Source organism: Fusarium musae, chromosome 1 (assembly GCF_019915245.1).
Source record: "Fusarium musae strain F31 chromosome 1, whole genome shotgun sequence".
In the NCBI taxonomy this organism is placed as follows: Eukaryota; Fungi; Ascomycota; class Sordariomycetes; order Hypocreales; family Nectriaceae; genus Fusarium; species Fusarium musae.
The window spans coordinates 4351026-4371668 of NC_058387.1; the positions used below are offsets into that span (position 1 = coordinate 4351026).

The 20643-nt window shown below is 48.9% G+C and overlaps 8 protein-coding genes across 8 annotated transcripts; 4 read left to right on the top strand and 4 right to left on the bottom strand.

Moving 5' to 3' along the window:
• Nucleotides 1–258: 258 nt before the first annotated feature.
• Nucleotides 259–1450, top strand: J7337_001307 (uncharacterized protein; the record flags this gene model as incomplete). The annotated part of the gene is made up of 3 exons (XM_044819049.1): nucleotides 259–399; nucleotides 601–1383; nucleotides 1442–1450. 3 exons carry the CDS (start codon nucleotides 259–261, stop codon nucleotides 1448–1450), a joined length of 933 nt encoding a protein of 310 aa, XP_044686751.1.
• Nucleotides 1451–2642: 1192 nt separating this feature from the next.
• J7337_001308 (uncharacterized protein) lies at nucleotides 2643–5129 on the top strand (the record flags this gene model as incomplete). Its single annotated transcript, XM_044819050.1, has 2 exons — nucleotides 2643–3647; nucleotides 3693–5129. 2 exons carry the CDS (start codon nucleotides 2643–2645, stop codon nucleotides 5127–5129), a joined length of 2442 nt encoding a protein of 813 aa, XP_044686752.1.
• A 588-nt stretch (nucleotides 5130–5717) lies between these two features.
• Nucleotides 5718–7055, bottom strand: CYS12 (Cysteine synthase 2; the record flags this gene model as incomplete). The annotated part of the gene is made up of 1 exon (XM_044819051.1): nucleotides 5718–7055. The coding sequence occupies one exon, from the start codon at nucleotides 7053–7055 to the stop codon at nucleotides 5718–5720; it is 1338 nt and encodes a 445-aa protein (XP_044686753.1).
• An 854-nt stretch (nucleotides 7056–7909) lies between these two features.
• Nucleotides 7910–9526, top strand: J7337_001310 (uncharacterized protein; the record flags this gene model as incomplete). Its single annotated transcript, XM_044819052.1, has 3 exons — nucleotides 7910–8250; nucleotides 8292–9264; nucleotides 9317–9526. 3 exons carry the CDS (start codon nucleotides 7910–7912, stop codon nucleotides 9524–9526), a joined length of 1524 nt encoding a protein of 507 aa, XP_044686754.1.
• Nucleotides 9527–9965: 439 nt separating this feature from the next.
• Nucleotides 9966–13053, bottom strand: ALA1 (Alanine--tRNA ligase; the record flags this gene model as incomplete). Its single annotated transcript, XM_044819053.1, has 3 exons — nucleotides 9966–10142; nucleotides 10193–12810; nucleotides 12969–13053. The coding sequence occupies 3 exons, from the start codon at nucleotides 13051–13053 to the stop codon at nucleotides 9966–9968; spliced, it is 2880 nt and encodes a 959-aa protein (XP_044686755.1).
• A 667-nt stretch (nucleotides 13054–13720) lies between these two features.
• Nucleotides 13721–14471, top strand: J7337_001312 (uncharacterized protein; the record flags this gene model as incomplete). The annotated part of the gene is made up of 2 exons (XM_044819054.1): nucleotides 13721–13865; nucleotides 13954–14471. The coding sequence occupies 2 exons, from the start codon at nucleotides 13721–13723 to the stop codon at nucleotides 14469–14471; spliced, it is 663 nt and encodes a 220-aa protein (XP_044686756.1).
• Nucleotides 14472–14745: 274 nt separating this feature from the next.
• On the bottom strand, nucleotides 14746–15356 carry J7337_001313 (uncharacterized protein; the record flags this gene model as incomplete). Its single annotated transcript, XM_044819055.1, has 3 exons — nucleotides 14746–15021; nucleotides 15074–15202; nucleotides 15261–15356. The coding sequence occupies 3 exons, from the start codon at nucleotides 15354–15356 to the stop codon at nucleotides 14746–14748; spliced, it is 501 nt and encodes a 166-aa protein (XP_044686757.1).
• A 1246-nt stretch (nucleotides 15357–16602) lies between these two features.
• Nucleotides 16603–19251, bottom strand: J7337_001314 (uncharacterized protein; the record flags this gene model as incomplete). Its single annotated transcript, XM_044819056.1, has 4 exons — nucleotides 16603–16946; nucleotides 17001–18941; nucleotides 18990–19148; nucleotides 19221–19251. The coding sequence occupies 4 exons, from the start codon at nucleotides 19249–19251 to the stop codon at nucleotides 16603–16605; spliced, it is 2475 nt and encodes an 824-aa protein (XP_044686758.1).
• Nucleotides 19252–20643: the final 1392 nt, after the last annotated feature.

Genomic DNA, 20643 nt, shown 5'->3' on the forward strand with positions numbered 1-20643 from the left:
AGTGAAAGATTGCTATTTTCTACATCGTTGTTATCAAGCTTTACATAGACAGTTTTAGCAGAGGGTAAATTTAGAAATAGTCCTGTATTTTTTACAGCCTGACCGTTTCAGCCACCTCCACGATCTGGGTAAACTCCGGTACAGGGATAGTGGGGCTCACGTGCCATCCATCAGGCATAGGTTGGTTGAGGTAAGTTTGCGACAGACCACGCCTCGATTTATTAACTCTTTCAACCCTTCACCTCCAAACCCTCAAAAATGCCCATGGACGAACGCGAGCTTGGGCAGCGCATCAAGGCGCTGACAAAGTGTGTAGCTGCGAATGAGCCCCCCGAGAATGCCATCAAGTTGCTCGAGACATTGAAGAAGGATGCTTCTCCCACGGAAGAGATGCTACGGGTACGTACGCGGTTCAGGAAGCGATAGAGAGAGCGCTTTTATGCGCGCGTTTTGAATATATACACGCCTTTGTTGGTTTGCGCAAATGCATGGTCGCATTTCTCGCCTTTCTTTCGTCAACACTGCGGCCTTGGCGGATCTATCGGATATTGCACTCTTGATTCCACAGGGACTGTGCTGATACTGAGATCTTCGTCATAGGCTACAAGAGCCGGCGTTTTTGTCGGCAAACTTCGTTCAAATTCCAACAAGGACATCGCCCGTGCCGCCGCCGAACTCGTCAACAAGTGGAAGAAGCTGGTCGAACAGGAAAAACACTCGAAACTACAACGTGCAAAGGTCGGATCAGGATCCCCAGCCCCAGCCCCAGCTCCATCATCAGCGCCCGCGTCATCTCCTGCACCCCCTCCTCCATCATCAGCCGGTGCCTCTGGGGCCAAGTACAAGGGCGACATCGAGAAGCGAAAATACGAGACCGACAACGTGAACGTCAAGCGCACCGATTCTAATGTTCGAAACTCATGCATTGGGCTTATCTACAATGGCCTCGCCTATCGATCAACGGCAACCGAGACCGACGTCATTACTAGAGCCGTCGCTGTTGAGCATGCCGCTTATACCAAATTCAAAGGAGAAACGCCCGATTACAAGAAGAAGATCCGATCACTCTTCACCAACCTGAAGAACAAGTCCAATCGGGAGCTCGGGCGTAGCGTCTTGTCTGGTGAGATCACTGCGGAGAAGTTTGTTGTCATGACCGACGACGAGCTCAAGAGCGAGGAGCAGCGCAAGAAGGAGCTTGAACTAGAAAAGGAGAACATGAAGAAGGCCCAAGTTCCGATGGCTGAGAAGAGTATCAGTGAGAGTCTGGAGTGTGGTCGTTGTAAGAAGAAGCAGGTCAGCTACACGCAGGCGCAGACCCGAGCTGCTGATGAACCTATGACAACTTTCTGCGAATGCATGGCGTGCGGGCACCGATGGAAGGTAAGTCTCGTCACTTCCAACAAAGGTTTGGTGACGTAACTAACGCGTGATACCTCAGTTTTCTTAATAATATACACGGAGTCTGGAGGATCAGGATGCGACAATGCTAAACTAGACTAACACTTAGGTAACTTCTGCCTATCAGATTCATAAAGATCTTTCAAGTTCTACAAGTTGCTGGCCTAATTAACTTCACCTTTATATACCCCATTAATAAAATTCATTGTAATTGATCGCAATCTTATCATAAGTCCTATGTAAGTTTACAAATCCCTAGTCCTGGGCAAGTGAGTGGCGTCCCAGTGTATTTTTCATTGTAGCATCATAAATTCATATCCTAACAAGGAAACCCATTTACCCTTGAAACTAAGTATTCATGGAGTTTAGCCCAAGCTCGGATAACTCTTTACTGGTTTATTTGGGCGTCCTCTTAGAAAGCCCCAGGCTTCTCGAGTGATGTTTACCTTCTCATATTTCTATTTCGCCTACCCTATATCTTTTGAAAGACTCAATGAATTCTTGTATAAACGCCTATACAGAGTACTACTCCGTAACATACCGGATATAAGGTTTAAACTTAGTTGTCCAAGTCATGATCACACTCATTTGTCGTTTCTATATGACCGTATTTCAGACACAGTCCTGATTTTCAATCATCTTCCGAGTTGGTAAGGTTGTCGGTTAGAAAGCTAAATAAATCTATCTGCCCTTGATGTTGAAAAGGGCAAAGATGTACTTGTTGACGCAAGTGGAATGCTTGGCTTTTCACAATTATCAGTCTAGCACTGCGGTCTAATAAGCACGTTTTGTCTGACTTCTAAGTTCAACCCCTGAGATATATATCAAACCAATATCCTCCATCTCTTTCTATTAAACAGAGGGTCTAAGATCTGTATCTTCTTGGCCATACGCACGTGACGAAGATCTAAGCATATTACGGCTCTTTCAGTGATTGCATCACACCAATTACAACCCCGTCTGCACCTCGCACCAGGCTTCGGGGGTTCAGTTCTGAGCCTAGAGCCGTCGACTGCATGTTTCAGTATTGTACAACCAACAACACTGCCTGCCTAGCAAGTAGGACTTTCAGCCTGAAACTGAGCATTTAATCTCTGATCCTGCATGCACCCCGGCCGTGCTCAGGCCATGACCTATTGGCACCGTAACCAACGCGTACTATATAACCAACTGCCTAGCTCATAAACAGCCTGTTTAGCAACAAGCCCGTCTAGAGCTCCGTCTGGGTCGATATCGTCAAAATGGCACCAACGTGCTCGGATCCTCGTCAGATCGTTATCACACTCAACCCCGCGCGTCGCCAAGCGCTCCTCAAACTCGTCGATGAGATCACTACTTATATGAGTGATCAACTTCAAGCTTCCGACGATGAGCTTGGCCCTGTCCTATCAACCCCTCGAAATGAGAGTGGACCTTCTACACCAAGAGACGAGGACAGGTCATCAACACCCAGGAATGATGACTCTGATCGAAATGCTCAGCAGCAGCAGCCGAACAAGCCATCGGCGCAGGCACTACGTATTCAGAAAGCTGCTATAAAGCATTTGAAGGAGTGGAAAAAAGAATTCATGGCCAAGTTGGAGGAGATTATTTATGTCAAAGATGATCACAAGATTCAGGAGGAAAGGCGCAAACATCAACAGGAAGCTGAAAAGAGGAAGCTCGATACACCCGAGGAAGGCGAGAACCTCATCAGTTTTGGGGAGAATAAGATAGACAAGTCTGAGGATATTGCCTCTCTTCAGGCTCTATATCATCCTATTCCCACAAGACTGACAACGATCCCTGCTGCCGATAGAAGGGAGGCCATATCATGTATCCTACTCCTTCTGCTTTCCACAGGCAAGTATTCCGCCCATACTCGAGCACTTGCGCTCTATCTTGCTTCCTCTCTTGAAATTACCCAGACTTTCCTCATCAAGGAAGAAATGGAAATCGCCAAGACTCTCCTCGAATCCTCCAAGGACCAAGATAAGCAGCAGGAGGTTATGTCTGCCGAGGCCGAAGCTTCCAAGCGCCGAGAGGAGAACAAGTTCAGTCGTTTCTGGAAAGTCGGGCTTGCTTCTGTTGCCGGTGCAGCTGTGATCGGAGTCACGGGTGGTCTGGCAGCACCTCTTGTCGCTGGAGCTGTTGGTGGTATCCTCGGTGGCGTGGGCTTGGGAGGTGTTGCTAGCTTCCTTGGTATCTTCTGGATGAACGGTGCTCTCGTAGGCGCTTTATTTGGTGCATATGGAGGGAAAATGACTGTAAGTCACTTCCGAAATCTTGTTCATTCCCGACTAACAATACAGGGTGAAATGATGGACAAGTACGCAAAGGAAGTCGAGGACTTCTGCTTCATCCCCCTCAGAGGCGAGTGGGGAGAGGTTTTTAATGCAGAACAGGACCAATCACAAGCACAGGGACGGCGACTGCGTGTTACGATTGGAATCAATGGCTGGCTTCGCGATGAGGACGATGTGACAAAGCCATGGCGTATTCTGGGTGACGACACTGAGGTCTTCGCTCTGCGCTATGAGATGAAGTCACTCATTGCCTTGGGGCACGCTCTACGAAGTATGGTCGAATCGTTTGCATGGAAGAAGCTCAAGGTCGAGATAATCAAGCGCACTGCCTTTGCCACCCTGCTTGCGGCTCTTTGGCCTATCCAGGTGCTTGCTGCTGCCTCCAACATTGATAATCCTTTTGGCCATGCGCACAACCGATCTAGAAAAGCAGGCCAGCTACTTGCTGACGCTCTGATCAACAAAGTCCAAGGCGAGAGGCCTGTCACTCTGATCGGATATTCGCTCGGCGCCACAGCGATTCATGCCTGCTTGCAGTCCCTTGCTGAGCGACACGCCTTTGGCCTCATTGATTCAGTTGTCATCATCGGCGCCCCAGCTCCTTCAGCCCCTCCTCACTGGCGCACTCTTCGTACTGTTGTCTCTGGAAAGATCTTCAATGTCTATTCAGAGAACGATATGATTCTCGGATTCGTCTACCGGGCCCATAGTCTCTCCATGGGAGTCTCTGGCTTGCAGAATATTCAAGAGGTTGAAGGTATCCAGAACCTCGATCTGAGCGATTCCGTCAGTGGACACCTCCGGTATCCCGACCTCATCGGTAAGATTCTCAACAAGTGTGGATTTGTGGGAATCAAGACAACATCCGAGATCGAAAAGGATGATGTGATCTTGATGAAGGACCGTCATGCCGAGGGTGAGTTGATTGATTTTGAAGGGAATACGGTTGAGGGAAAGGAGAGCCTTCAGTCACCGAACCAAGAGCAAATTGAAAAGGATCTCCATGGACTAAACATCTCTCCTCCGGCTCTTGTTTCGCCATCACAGCCTCCAGGTCAGGGAAAGTCACCACAACAGTCCAGCAACGAGAACCCGCCGCTTCCTCAAAGACCGACTCCCCAGGACAGAAAAGAAGAAGCACCAAAGCTGCCCCGACGGCCTGTAGCGAGCCAAGTACAGCCATCATCAGGAATGGATGATGAAGCGGGACCGCCATTGCCCCGACGCCCTACTGAAGCTCAACAGGAAGATAGGCCTGCTATTCCCCGCAAGCCAGTTGGAGCTGATAAGGAAGCCAACACTCTTCCTCGACGTTTTGAATCCTCACACGATACTCATCAGCAACAACAAAGACCCTGGACACCTGAGTCCAATCTAACAGATGATGAGGAATATGGTCACATTGCTATGGTGAATTATGACAGCGACCATAGTACAAAATGAGGACTGAATATCTTAGATCGGTAGTTAGCCTAACGATGCCTCTATAGGCCATATTACTTTTGCATTCTCTTATCTCAAAGGCAAATAATGCTGTGTGGATGTGATTCACTGTGATTGACTCTCCTTTGGCAGCCGCCTCTCCTTCATCTTCCCACATTCCAGCATTTCTCGATTCTTATTCTCATCGCATCCAGCTGCACTGATCATCCACCACAAGGACCTGTATAGATAGCTCTAAGCATATGGTAATAAGACTAAGCTTAAGCCAAATTATATGAATACTTTGACCACTTAGCTTCAAGGGCTTCCTTGTCATGATATGGATCCATGAAACTATAACGATAGAAAGCATAGAATTATACATCCCTCGGGGAGCAAGAAAACTTATGCCCTAAGAAGAGGAATAAACTTAGGCCAAATTACCTAAACATCTTCATTAGTTAGAGCTCAAGGCTATAATATTAAGGTTTCTTGCCTCTTAGTCTTCTAAGTACCAGGAACGTCGAGAGTCGATTGAAAATATTAATCTATGATATACATATACTTAGTTTCATGAAACTCACACATCTTTTTCGGTTCGTTCACACCTCATTCATCATGGCCGGGTATCCCTAGCTCAGTAAATAAATTCGTTGCCTCCTCCTCGCTTTCCAGTCCCATCTCTTTGATGTGCTTCCAGAACTTGCTCAGATGTCTAGTTCCAGAGTCGCACAGGATGGTAACGACACGACTCCCCTTTGGAAGTCTCATAGCTGCCTCAACCGCGGCGACACAGTTGACAGAGCTACTGCTGCCGATGAATATACCGTCGTGCTCAACTAGCCAGCGCGCCATGCGGCAGGCTTGCGTGTCCGTTACCCGCACAGCATCGTCGATAAGTTCACGTCCCGCTTCGAAGTTCTCGGTCAGACGTGTGATTCCGATGCCTTCGACCATAGTATCAACCTGCTGCCTACGTCTTGTACCCTCACGTTCTGTCGAAGAGTACATAACGCCGTGGCGGACTTTGTTGTAGAGACCACTGCCCTGGGGGTCGGCGAGGACGACTTTTATATCAGTCGCCTTCTGCTCCTCCTTCAGATACTTCGCCACGCCGGAGACTGTTCCTCCTGTACCAGCTCCAGCGACGAAAGCGTCCAGCTGGCCATTCGTCTGCCGCCAAATCTCGGGACCCGTTGCATTGAAATGTGCTTTCCAGTTGGCCTCAGACTCAAACTGGTTGGCAAAGAAACCCTTACTACCATCCTTGGCCTTACTGGCGTGTTCTTCCGCACGCCTTCGAGCAAGGTTGACAAAGTGATCAGGGCTGGTGATAGGCGCGGGAGTGACTCGCTCGACGGTTGCGCCAAGATGGAGGAGTAGATCAGACTTTTCGAGAGCCATATCGCTAGGCATACAGATATGAGCGCGGTAGCCCATTGCTCGGGCAAGAGTTGCGAGTGAGATACCCGTGCTTCCTACTGTGCCTTCATATATAGTATCGCCCTTATGTGGTGTTAGTAGACCTTTGGATTCTGCTTCTCGAATCATGTTAAGTGCAACACGATCCTTGGGTGAATTTCCGGCGCCATTTAGGAATTCTGCTTTGGCCATGATGATCCGGCCTGTGGCTTTCGATAACGATTGAATCTTTATAAGAGGTGTGTTGCCGATGGTAGCTTCTATACCGTCTACCAGGCTATTCCTCACAACGTCATAAGACGTTGGTGTTGAAGGCTGAGACTCATGATCCTGAAGCTCAACAGGGTCGCTCCAGAAAAGACTCGATCTTCGGCCACCACCTGTGTTTGCACGCCTCTTGTGCTGGAACCGACGTTCAAGATCTGGGTAAAAGTCCTTGAATCCTAAAGTGACGAGGATGCCAGTTGTGAAGGCGAAGACAACGGCAGCGGTGCCGTAGGCTTTTGGATGGTCGCTGAGCGCCATTTTGGGAAGTCCTTGGCTAGTGTACCCAATGAACTCATCAGTTGGGAGAACTAGAATGCCTGCATTGTTGACTGCGCTTCCGATGAGTTGAGGTTGCGGTTGAAACTTGAATAATCTTGGCTAAAGCTGAGTGATAAGGTATGAATGAGTACTATGTAGAATTAATGAACCCTGGTGCGTGCGTGATGTCATGTGGAGCTTACCTTCGTAGCTATATCACGCTACAAACCTCCCCCCAGGAGCAAGAAAACCACTGATGTTAAACCAAGGTGCCAAAACCATCGAATCTAAGGTCTACTAATAAGTCTATGCTAAGTTGTCCTAAATTATCATAAGTCTTTTTATTACCTACCTATGATAGAGGTCCTAATCTTTCTTGCCCCTTCTTGACCTCTAAAAGCACCGTATCCATGAGATGATTATGCCTTTAATCTCTGCCATAAATAAATGTCACAGGGCCGAATATTGAGAAGGTTTTGATCATTAGTTTACCAATGATTCTTCAAAAGAAGTTGTGCTCATATATCTTGGTTATAACCTCACTTTAAGCCCCTCCAAACTTCTGGGAGCTCTAGAGAACAGACGTTTCGATACCAAGGACCAAAGTCATGGACACGGCAATTGTTCAAGCTCAAATGATGAAGGTACCTATTCATAATCTGAAAAAGGAAAACTCGCACATGATCACCCGAGTATAAATTGGCAAATTCTCTGTTCTCTCTCACTCCCGATCTCAACCCGAGGTACTCCCGGCCAACTGAGACCCACACCATCCAATGTAAACCATCTCAAACCTCAAAACACCAAATCCGCGAGAAACAACATGTCGACGATATAACAAGAGTTTTTACAACATGGACTCCCCAATTGTGGCCCAAATCTTCCGCCAACTCTTCCACCACCGACCTCCAGGCTGTAAAGGCGTCAGAAACCTCGCCGGTCTTCGCAATGGCCTTCGAACCACTATCGTCAGTCATCAGAGCCGCTTCTACGTTGCGGGACGGCCCTCTAGTGATCGCGGAATGAAGAAAAACGAGAGTCGATGGCAGCAGCGCACGAACATTCTGCCCCAAGACCGATCTGCCGAGTTTGCCGAGTACCCCTACATAACGATTGACGAGCTCAAGCAACGAACCGAACGACCGCGAAAGGTCAAGATGCTGCTGAGAGACTTTATTGACGGCATGACACTCGAGTATCCCTCTCGGAATGGAAGAATAACGTAGCTATAGACAGTCTTTACAACCCCTCATATGGATACTTCTCCAAGCAAGCCGTCATCTTCAGCCCCGGCGAGCCATTCGACTTCAACTCAATGCGCGATGAAATTGAGTTCCAGGCCGAGCTAGGCCGTCGCTACACCGAATTCGAGGATATTCTTGATGAGAGAGAAGGAGAGAACCCAACACGCCAGCTATGGCATACGCCTACCGAGCTCTTTCGTCCCTACTACGGCGAAGCCATCGCCCGCTACCTCGTCACGAATTATCGTCTCACCACATACCCATACCACGATCTTCTGATCTACGAAATGGGCGCTGGCCGTGGAACGCTCATGCTCAACATCCTGGACTATATCCGAGAAGTCGATCCTCAAGTGTACGCCCGCACAAAGTTCAACATCATCGAGATTTCCTCCACGCTCGCTGCGCTGCAAAACAGACATCTTCTCTCCACGGCTGCGTCTCGAGGCCACGCGGATAAGGTCGAGATTATCAACCGCTCCATCTTCGACTGGGACCAATACGTGCCGTCACCGTGTTTCTTTCTCGCTATGGAGGTCTTCGACAACTTCTCCCACGATGGTATCCGCTACGACGTTGCTACCGAGCAGCCCCTGCAAGGCCACGTGCTGATCGATGGCGACGGCGACTTTTACGAATTCTACTCTCAAGAGTTGGACCCTCTTGCTGCACGATACTTCCGTGTCAGACACGCTGCCACAGGGGGAAACTATCCGAAACCGTACGCCAGCAATGCTGTTCTACGATATTTATCCACCAAGATACCGTTTGCTGCCAATCTCTCAGATCCGGAATTTATCCCCACACGGCTAATGCAGTTCTTTGACGTTCTTGAGAAATACTTCCCAGGGCATCGTCTTGTGACTTCTGACTTTGACTGGCTACCTCAAGCTGTCAAGGGTATGAATGCACCTGTGGTTCAGACACGGTACCACAGAAAGATGGTGCCTGTTACAACCCCATTGGTAAGCTACAAAGCCCACTATCGTCGAATATTAGTAAACTAACACCACATAGGTCCATCAAGGATACTTCGATATTCTGTTCCCAACAGATTTCCGCGTCACAGAGGCCATCTACCGCGCCATCACTGGCAAGTTGACTCGTGTTATGTCGCATGGTGATTTCATGCGCAAGTGGGCATACGTTGAGGACACCGAAACCCGAAGCGGAGAGAATCCCTTGATATCAAACTACCGCAACGCCAGCGTTCTTGTAACTGTATAAAATTAGCCGTGAACAAAAGTTAAAGCAAAGGGCTATTTCGAAGGAGCAAGAAAACACCGAACCTTAATATAAGGTGTCAAAATAAACTCAGCAAAAGATATCCTAAATTTAGTAAATATATCCTACATTTATGCAAATTTACTTAAGTCTTTTTGCCATTTTGGATCGAGGTTATGAGTTTTCTTTCCTCCCCTGGGCCATGGAAATATACATCCGGGTTGGGAAAGATAGAGCATATAACCTCTCATCAATCATCATGTTATCAATGGTGTTCTTTAATTCATCATACTTCTTATGGCAATGGTAAATGGCCATGCCTATTTGAACGCTCTATGTCCTTTCTTTTATCTGACCAGATCCCCGACATTACTCCCAGCTGAATGATTAATCATAAATTCCCATTGAGCAGAGTAGAAACACAGTCCTTTTTCTTAATTCTTTACAGCTTAAGCTTTTCGTTGAGCCACTTTGTCGCAGTCTCAACACCTTCGTCAATGTTCTCAGGCTTAGTGCCCTGGCCTTGTCGTACAGGCTCCTTGCCGCCCGATCGGCCACCAATAATCTCCGACACGGAGGCAGCCCATTGCTCAGCGGTGACGCCTTGAGAAGCAAGGTGCTGAAATAGTTAGTCAGTATATGCAATACTAATGATAGGGGTAGACTTACAGTTCCGACGTAGACACCATGTGCAACGGCACCCTCCTCCTTGCTACCAGCAAACAGGTAAACGGTCTTCTCCTTATCCTTACCCTGATAGTGCTTGACCACATCAGGCAGGGCTTTACTACCAGTGGCACCAACGGGCAGGCGGCCAACGAACCACTTGGCATCCTTGTTAGCCTCGAAGTACTTCTGGACAATGTCAAGCGCAGTCTTGGACTCAGCCTTCTGGCGCTTCTTCTGCTCAGCAATCACAGCAGCAGAAATTTTTTGGAAACGCTTGTTGAACTCATCCTTTGTCAAAGTTGAGATTGTCAGCTGGCTGAGCTCCACAGATACGGCCTTGATCTGAGCCTCCTTCTCAGGACCGAAAGGTAACTTGTCGAGAGCATCAATCTTCTTGGAGAATTCATCAGCCTCACGTTGAACCTGATGAGCAGCTTCACCAGTATAGGCAATGATGCGGCGAATACCCTTTGCGATACCACTCTCCTCAATAAGGATGAGGTCCTTGATTAAGCCAGTTTGCTCAACATGGGTACCGCCACAGAATTCAACACTGTACTGACGCCATTCCTTCTTCTTGGGGTCGGCGAGCATCTCATCGATATCTCTGCCGATGGAGACAACACGCACAGGATCGGGATAGGTCTCGCCAAAGACAGCACGGCAGCCCTCAATCTGGCGAGCGAGCTCCAAATCAACATCCTTGGAAAAGATCTTGTCCTTACGGCGAATGTATGAGTTTGACAAGTCTTCGATCTTCTTGAGCTCCTCAATCTTGACGCCAGTCTTGTGGGAGAAATCGAAACGGAGCTTCTCGTTGTCCACCAAAGAGCCCTTCTGGTTGACATCATCACCAAGAACCTCCCGTAGGGAGTGATTCAGAATGTGAGTACCGCTGTGGTTGTTGCGGATAGGAGATCGGCGCAATTCATCGTACTCGCAGATAACCTCGTCACCAGAGGATAGTGTACCATACTCGATATAACCGTTGTGAAGAATATAGCCACCATAGTTCTGAACATCAAGAACCTTGAACTCGGCGACATCATCAATGACGATACGTCCAGTGTCAGCGACCTGACCACCTGATTCGGCGTAGAAGTTGGTCTTATCGATCAAAAGACCTAGAGCAGTCTTCTCGGGGACTTCCTTGGTCGACTTAAGGAAGGATTGGCCGTCGTAAATGAGTTGGACCTTGCCCTTGGTGTCACCCTGAGCAAATTTGGCGTCGTCGTTAGTTCGCTCAACCTTAAGATCCTTCTCCAGCTCAGAGATTTGGTGCACATTGAGCTTGGAGAAAGTCTGGACAGACTCCTTGACAGCCTTACTGGCCTCACGAGCCTTGATTCGAGCAGCCTCAACCTCAGCATCGTCAATCTCGAGGCTTCGCTCTTCAGCCATCAATCTAGTCAGGTCCACGGGGAAACCGAAAGTGTCATAAAGTCGCCATACAACATCACCCTCGAGCTTCTTGGAGCCGCCCTTGGTAGCCTCGGCAGCATACTTCTCGAACTGAGCCTCACCACGATCCAGAGTGCGGGCAAAGGCGACCTCCTCCTCATCGAGAATCTCCTTAATGTCCTGCTGCTTCTTGACAAGCTCGGGGAATTGCTCGCCCATCTGGTCAACAAGCGCAGGCAAGATCTTGGAGAAGAAAGCGCCGATATCGGCGTTGAAATACTTTCGAGCATATCGCACACCTCGTCTTAGTACACGTCGAACAACATAACCTCGGCCGTCGTTGTTGGGAACAGCACCGTCAGCGATGGAGAAAGAAAGGGTTCGGATGTGATCAGCAACTACACGGTACGCGGTATCAATGCCATCGGCATCATCCTTGCCATACTTGTCGGCGTAGGGTCGAGCGCCAGTGACCTCCTGGATTTTCTGGAAGAGAGGGGTGAAGCAATCGGTGGCGTAGTTGGAAACTGTATCCTGAAGGGCAGAAACCAGTCGCTCGTAGCCCATACCAGTGTCGATATGCTTGGCAGGTAGAGACTTGAGGCTACCGTCCTTTTGCCGATCATACTGCATGAAAACGTTGTTCCAAACCTCGACAACCATAGGATCATCCATGTTGACGAGGCTGGCAGCATTGCGGCCTCCGCCGACCTTGTCGTAGTGGATCTCACTGCAAGGGCCACAGGGGCCTTGGTCACCCATCTCCCAGAAGTTATCCTTCATGTTTCCAGGAAGGATGTGATCCTCGGGAACACCAACCGAGAGCCAGAGCTCCTTGGCCTCCAAATCAGGCTCCAGCTTCAGCTTCTCATCACCCTCGAAGTATGTGACGTAAAGACGATCGGGGTCGAGACCATAGACCTTTGTCAAAAGCTCCCAAGAATATGAAATAGCCTCCTTCTTGAAGTAGTCGCCGAAAGACCAGTTGCCCAACATCTCGAAGAATGTGTGGTGATAGCTATCCTTGCCGACATCGTCGAGATCGTTGTGCTTGCCACCAGCACGAATACACTTTTGGCTGTCGACTGCGGCCTTGAGGCCGGCCATGGGATCAGTCTTGCCAATGGTGCCGAGGAAGATAGGCTTGAACTGGTTCATGCCGGCATTGGTGAAAAGAAGGGTGGGGTCATTGTGAGGAACGACCGATGAAGAGGGGACTGAAGCAGAAGAAGTCTTGTTAGTGATCTGTGAGTCAGAGGAAGAGAAAAACCAAGTAGATAGTGATGTCAAGGCAATTCTTCTCGAGAAATTGGATATAATTTCAGTATATTTTAATGCAGTGAGACGAAGTGCCCACGCTATCGCAATCGCATACCAATTGTGTGACCCCTCTGCTCGAAGTACTCGAGAAAGGTCTTGCGCACGCGCGCAGCGGGCCACTTCAGCTCCGACTCGGCCATGGTCGCGCTGGAATAAGACCGACGAAGAATAAAAAAAGGCAATCTCTTGTTAGTCGCAGTCCTGAAGATATTCCGCGCAGGCGCTGCAGTGATTGTCGGCCGTGGAGGAATCGTCGTGGTGGTAGTGGGGGTTTCCGATTGTAGATTGTGGAGGAGAAGTTGAAGTTGCTGGGATCTGAATTGGAGATGGAGTTGCTGTGGCGGCGTAGGCGCAGGCGGAGGAGGGTAGAAAGTTCTACAAGAATGAGTCAAGACCAAGACGGATACATAAGGCCGACGCTCTCCCGCGCCGATAATCGTCCTCAAGCTCCGGGGCCTACAGCGCCAACTCCAACGCCCGCAACCGCTAAAGCTCACTGCAGTATTTCCGTTTCCGCCCCTAGTGACACTCGCCCGATTGATGCACGCCCACATCGAGCCTCGAGAGATTGAGGACAGGCAAACCAAACCAATCCCTCCCCTACCTTAGCCAAAGAAAAGGAAGCCCGTCGCCTTCACGCAAAAGACAAGTCAAGACTTCAAAATTTCATACTCGCCACGTGTGGTTGCTAGTGTCCTTCTCCGAGCCGTTGATTTGACCTTCAATCGGATAGTCCAGGTGTTGAAGGGTTTAAAAGCTCGCCATTTTAGGCCTTGGTGGACTACGAATTGACCACCCATTGTGATCATGTTACAATCCCCGTCATCTTCCGCCCCAGCTACAGTAGCTGTAGTCGAGGGGGTCGACAAGACAAGAAGATTGCGCCGAAAGAGAAAGGCAGAGACACAAGACAATGAGCGTCTTTCTAAACGCTTGAGTCTCCTTAATCTAGGTATGTTTTATTCCTGTTTCTCCCAATCGTCACATCGTCTTTATCCTTGTTTGCAATGCCCGTGAACTAACACCTCTCGTGTCTACAGAACGGAGCGGGAACAAGTTATACGTCCCTGTCGAACAGCCAACAACAACTTCAATTTCTTCTGCTGCTCCAGTTCCTACCCCTTCCAATGTTGTTTCCAATCCAGTTCCCGATGAGGCCATGCAATTAGACGATTCCAAACATAAAGTATACATCTACAACATGGATGATGAGCTCTCCTCCGATAGCGAAAGCGATGACCAGGGCAAGCTTGTCTTCTTACCAGATATCGAAAAGCATCTGCGCGCGAATCGCATCCCCCCATCGGTATTAGCCAACAGCGAGGGAGAACTAGCCGGCATGCAGGTAGTGCTGTATAGTGACCCCAAGTCATTGACGGTGCCAGAGGACAAAGATAGTGTGCGCAAGGCCATCATTGAGTCGAGGAATCGCACAAGAGAGCTACAGCGGCTAGAAAGGGAGGGTAAAACGGAGGCCCCAACGATACAAGACGCCACGTTGAATACTGGGATTGCCACGAGTACAGATGATGACCCGGACGCGATGGAATTGGACTAGAGGAAGGGAGCCATCCGTATATGACGCCCGATACACACACTTATATATACCCAGGGCGACTGGAGTTGGTTTACTGCGAATTGGAAAAGAGAGCCTGGCGCTTGAACGCCGGCATTTGCTTGTATTTCTATGCTAGCTACATTCATTGATTGACTTTCAATTTCATGCTTTCTCACATGGCCGCCCAGCGACTTCTGAACCGTTACATGGCTCAAGAATCAATCATCCATGCATGTATGCCTCTTGACCGAACCCTTCCAGCGCCTAACATCGTTTATCGGGGAGGCGGAGGTCCTGTTGGAGGGGCATAATAGTCTGCCGGTCCATCGGCCTGTCTCTGCTGTCCCTGCGCCGGGTCGATCTTTGAGGCATTCGGGGGCTCTTCGTACATGGGAGGTCGTGATGGGTCGTAGACTGGTGGAGGAGGCATGTTATGCATGGGATATCCGCCAGGCTGGGCGTAGTTTCCAGGAGGAGCGTAGTAGTATCCGTTAGGAGGATATGCGTAACGGGGATCGACCTGAGCCATCATGCGCCTACTAACAAAACACTGCGGAGGGTTAGAATTGGTGTTTTGGGTGTGTATCACAGGTGCGACTTACTCTATGATATGCTAGTGGTCGTAAACCCTTTTGGATTCTCTTCTTTGCATGCCAGTATCCTCCGACGATCCAGAGTGTAAAAAGAAGTACGATCACGGCGAGGATGGTCCATTTGACGATATATCCCTCCTGTTGTCGAGTTAGCATGCGCAACGTGAACGTGCGAAAGTTAATGATAGATGCTTACTCTGCTATACCACCAATAGACATCGTCATCATCGGTGAAGTACTCGGAAGTCTCATCGTCCCTACGCTCAAGCGCATACCTCACAAAACTCGCCATATTGGCGATAAGAGATCGTTCTTGAGAATAGGCTGGTGCGCGTGTTTGTTGGTTTTGAGATGGATGGGAACAGCCGAGTACGAGGTACGCTGAACGGTACTCCGAGGTCCGTACAGGTGATTGGAAGTGTTCTCCTCCACTAAAGTTCACAGTTGCCAAGGTGCCAGGTGCCCGAAGGATGCGTAAACAACCCCCAATCACAGGGATAAATGAATGAATGGATGTCAAAGTCAGCACTTGTCTTTGTGGAATGAAGAGAACGGCCCCAGGGAATAAGAAGATGAAGGGTCGAGAAAGAAATAGACTAGAAGGAGTTTACTAGGACGATATGTTGAGAATTCCAAAGGGAGAAGGTTGGTTTTCACATAAAGGCCCTGTCGTACAAATACGATCTCCCCCTCCCCCTTCGGTTTCGTTTTAAGCGGGCGCTCCAGTGCACAAAGGCAAGACAAGAAAGGGGCGATAGCCACTGCCAGTGCCTTTATCGTGCGTAGACGCGACGATCTCTGTGGCAGAGTTACGTTACGCTCGACTCCTCAAGTTTCACAGGCTGACAGTAGCAGGGTTGTTGTCACGTCCCAGCGGCTACGAGCCTAAGACAAGCCACAGAGCCCAAGAAATGCACCACCCTCTCGCCTCTTTGTCTCCTACAAGTACAAGTTTATCGCTACCTACCTCGTACTCAGCTACTCCATAAAGACGATCACCTTTGAATAAGGTAGCGACTAACTAAATACCTAACTAGTCTAGTCAGCCCCTCAGCTTACTGAGTGTGAGGGTTGCTCTGAAGAATCCTTCACGAAGAGAATAAGACTCTGCCATGATAAGCATCACAAGCCCTGCAAATAAATGAGACTCAGCAGTGAGTATTACTGTAGTTGCATATCATGCTCAGTAAACCGTGAGACGGATCGATCGACATCCGTACTGTATTTAGCGTATGACAAGCCGCCATCAGTTCAGCCTCGTAGCTACTTGAAACATCTCGCTCGTCTTTTCTTGCATTTTAAGAAAGCCACTGCGGCAAACACGGACATTCCGGCCTCATTCTATCTAATTATCCATCATGCACGCCAACTCCTCGAGTCGTGCACAACTCAGAAAACTTCACTTTCATGTCAGTAACCGTTACACTTATGCACGCAAAGCTTACAACTATAAGTTTATCATATTCTGACAACCAATCCAAAGACGCCATCGCTCTAATGCTATTAACAACATAAACAACCACGCTACTTCTGAGATTCTACAAAACTACGCCTCCAGCGGCTCCCCAGCCAGCAAAGCCGGGACCTGGACCATCGAGGCGAGGGTTCGGCGGGAGGCCTTGCTCTCTTCTTCGAGCGTCTTCTGCTTGTTGATGCGCCTGTTGCAGCCGCTGTCTCCACCATAATAAGAAGACAAGTGAAAAGGTGACTCCAATGATCAGGATGCTTTCTAGTACACCATCGTCGTCATCTGTTCCCTGTCCGTCACCGAGAGCACCGTCGTATAAATCACCTCCAGTGTAATGCTCCTCCTCGTAGTATTGGTTATCTTCTCGCAGGAAGTTGGCGATCCACTCGGAGAATGAGCGATCCTTCTTAGGTTCTGGAGGCTTTGTAAGTATGTACCCAGGATTTGTATCTGACAAGAAAAACTTACTGGGCTCATCCTGGATCGAGTGAATTGGTCCATGTGTCAGTGTGTTCCAAGCGCTTCGAAGGCGAAGCTTCAGGAGACTCAAAGTTACTGGTAGATATGCCTCGTCGTTTACCTCCAGGGCATGATCGTAATATCTCTTTGCCAGATGGAAGTCTTGTACCAGACCAATGCCGTTTTCATGCATCCAACCGAGGTTGAACAGTGCTTGTGCGCTCTGAGAGTAGTCGGAGGCCCCGGTATAGCACTGAACAGCCTTCGTGATATCTTCTTCAGTACCAATACCATGGTAATAATAATCACCCATCTTGACCAGTGCGTCAACGTTAGACTGTCTGGAAGATCGCGTCCAGTAAACAAGAGCAAGAGATGGGTTCTCGAGAAGACCACTCTTCTCCCGGGGCTGTCCAAGTAATGACGAAATAGAAACCCCATTTTGAGCAGAATCTATCATGTAGGCAACATTGGTCTGGGCCTTCTCGTAGCCTTGTTCGGCAGCCAGAAGATATTCGAGGAATGCAAGCTCGTAATCACCAGCCTCGTAAGCGTCGTTGGCGTCGCCCCATGATGACACCAGGGGCTCTGCCTTCTCGGCAACGCTCTTGTAATACGTCAAGGATGCAGGACAATGCTTCTCTCGTCCGACACCATGATGAATCATCTCTGCAATATAGTAGTGGGCTTCAATGTTGCCGTGCCTACCGGCGAGTTCAAAATAGTTGTTGGCAATCCTGACATCTTCCTGGCCACCCTGGTCTAGGTAAAGCTGACCCATCTGCACCAAAGCTGGGGCATAATCCTGATCGGCCGAGGACTTGAATAGCTCCATAGCCCTCTTCACATTTTCTTTTTGGCCGTAGCCATGAAGCATCATTAGGCCAAGACCATGTTGTGACTGAGCATCGTGTTGTGTAATACCACGCTCGAACCACACCTTGGCCCGCTCAAAGTTCTGAGGAACACCGTCACCTCTCAAATACATCCGACCCAAATACCCAGCAGCCTTACTGGCAATCTTTTCAATTCCAGGCTTCGGGTTCTCGCTTAGGCGACCGTCCTTCTTCCAGTAACGTAATGCGACCAGAACAAAATACTTACGTGCCAGGTCAACATCTCGTTCCAGGCCTCGTTGGCCGTCATAGTATATGCGGCCGAGGTTATATGAAGCCTTGGAATCGCCCTTTTGAGACATAAGATCCAAGTACTCAATCACATCGTCTATGGCGGCATTTGCATCAGAGCCAGGGCTGGCCTTGAATGCGTTCATGCCTGAGCTTGAAGCGCTCGCCCCTTCTCCGTAGATACCTCCGTCGTCGTCAGAAATTCGCCATGACTGATGGATCCAAGATCGACCACCTGGTGGGCCCGCTCGGTACCAAGCTATAGCTTTGTCTGCGACGCGCTTGTAATATTTCACTGCTGCCTCGCAATTCTTCGTCGTGCCAATACCAGCGTGATGTCGAAAGGCCGTTGCCATCTCCGCGCGAGCATTTCCACGAATAGCAGCAAAGGTATAGTAGAGAAGCGCCTTGGCTTGGTCACGCTCTACAACATTACCGATCCCAGTCGAATAGTAGACTCCCAGCATATACTGGGCTGTTGAGTTTCCATAGACAGTTGCGAGTTGATGGTAGTTGTTGAAGGCCACCTCCAAGTTCCTTGGGTAACTATAATTGCCGAAGAAGTTTATCTCGGCAAGTAGGTAGAGAGCATCGGAATTGTTTTGTTGTGCGGCTTGTTCGAGAAATTCGACCGCTTTGGCGACAGCGCCGTTGACAGTGGTCTCTTGGGATTGCGATGGGGCTGTTGCCGGACCAGATGGAACGGCTTTAAGTATGTAACGCAAAGCAGTGCCGACGAGTCCCGAAGGTCTTCGCTTTCGGCGATGTAAAGGCTGAGGGGCTTTTGTAAGTTCTATTCTTGCTGCATCGACCAGTTCGGCGCCTAGAAGCTGTCAGTGTCTTTGCGCCTTGTTGGTGGGAGTAGTCGTACCAGGTTGCGGGCCAGCAGGCTGACTTTGATCAACAACAACGTCGGTCTTGGGAGAAGCGATATGTTGGTTCTGTCCAGCTCCTTCAAGATTCTTATCCTTATATGTATCGTCATAATGTTTGACATTTGTGCCGAGTCCTGTGGTTACCTGCCAGAGCACTAATAAAGAAGTCAGCAAGCCAAATTGACAGCTGTCGCGTGTTACAACAAGGTATGAAATGATTGACTAACGGAGGACCCAGACTATCGATTGACGCATCATTGGCAGCTGCTATGTGCCGGAAAGGTCAATTCTGCTATAGAGCATGGCTATAATGCAGAGTAATAATTTGGTGAGGCCAACGGTGTTGGAGTTACAAGCTGTCCAGTTGAGGTCGGAGCTTGCATGAGGTAATGCGATGGCCCAGAAGGGAAAAGCGCAGAACTGCATGGCCGATGATTAAGCAATGTTAGGCCAGGAACCGACACACTCTACGGAGTACTCCGTACGACCCTATTACATTGGCTCAGCATCAGGTGACGGATTTGCGACTTTTGTCTTTGCATCATGAGAACTGAGCTCCAATTTGAACCTGCTTTGATTTCAGTGCACATGCTACCTAGTAAACTCTGCACGAAATCAGATTAGCTCTCTTCCTACGGAGTACGCAGGTTGGTATACAATACACCAACCATTTGAGATTCCACAATTGCGTTTAAAGACCATGTCCAATCAGCAGAAGCACAGCAAACAGTTTGGCTTAGACAGGCCCATAGGCTCACAGAGGATTGGTTTCTAATGATTTCGTTAAATCTATTCAAAAGATACGGAGTAGCACGGCAGGTGATAGGTTCCCTTAACGTCCTATCCGTATATAAGGTAGGTAGATAGTCCTCCGGGAATGAGAAAGGCTCTGGCCTTGAAGCAACATGCCAAGACAGCTCGTCTAGGATATACTAGGTCTTCTTATCCTTCAGAACAGGAACCCTAAGATTTATTCTTCGGTAGGAAGCATACTATCTTTCCATGCAGAGACTCAGAGCAAACCGATTTCACCGCATACCTACAATACTGTAGGTACTCCGTACGGATATGCAAGGACTATTCAAATTTGAGCGACTATCCGTTGATTCAGTTCAAAGCGCTATAATCTGCCGAAACTCTATTTGATAACCACTTTCAACAAACAGAAGCAATTATACTCAAAGATCGCTTCGGCAACTGCTCTTTTTGGAGTTGTTCGACCTGATGCCTGGTAGACTGACGGCGTGGCTTGCTAGTGCTGAAGCTATCCTAGGCCCCCAACCATTCGGAGTTTCAGGCCCCTGCAGTTAGTGTCTCTCCAAGCCTCCCGTCCTCAACGCGAAAGTCACGGGGACCGCGTTAATGGCTGGGAGCTAGCGCGTCTTACTTAACGCGCTTGCATTTAACTAACTCCTGGGCCTTGCATCACCACTTTAGCCCGAATTCTCGCAGCCATACCCTTCTTATTTCTACACATTGTACTGCCACAAATATCAGCATACACTTGCAATATTCACGGTCTACGTTTTTGTTTCCATGAGTACTGTATCTGTGTAATTGGCTTATTTTTGTATCAATTGCCCAGAATTCATTTCGTTCGAGCTCTCGTCGTCGCCAGAGTCCCTCCCTCGTATCGAGGGCTCATCGTGC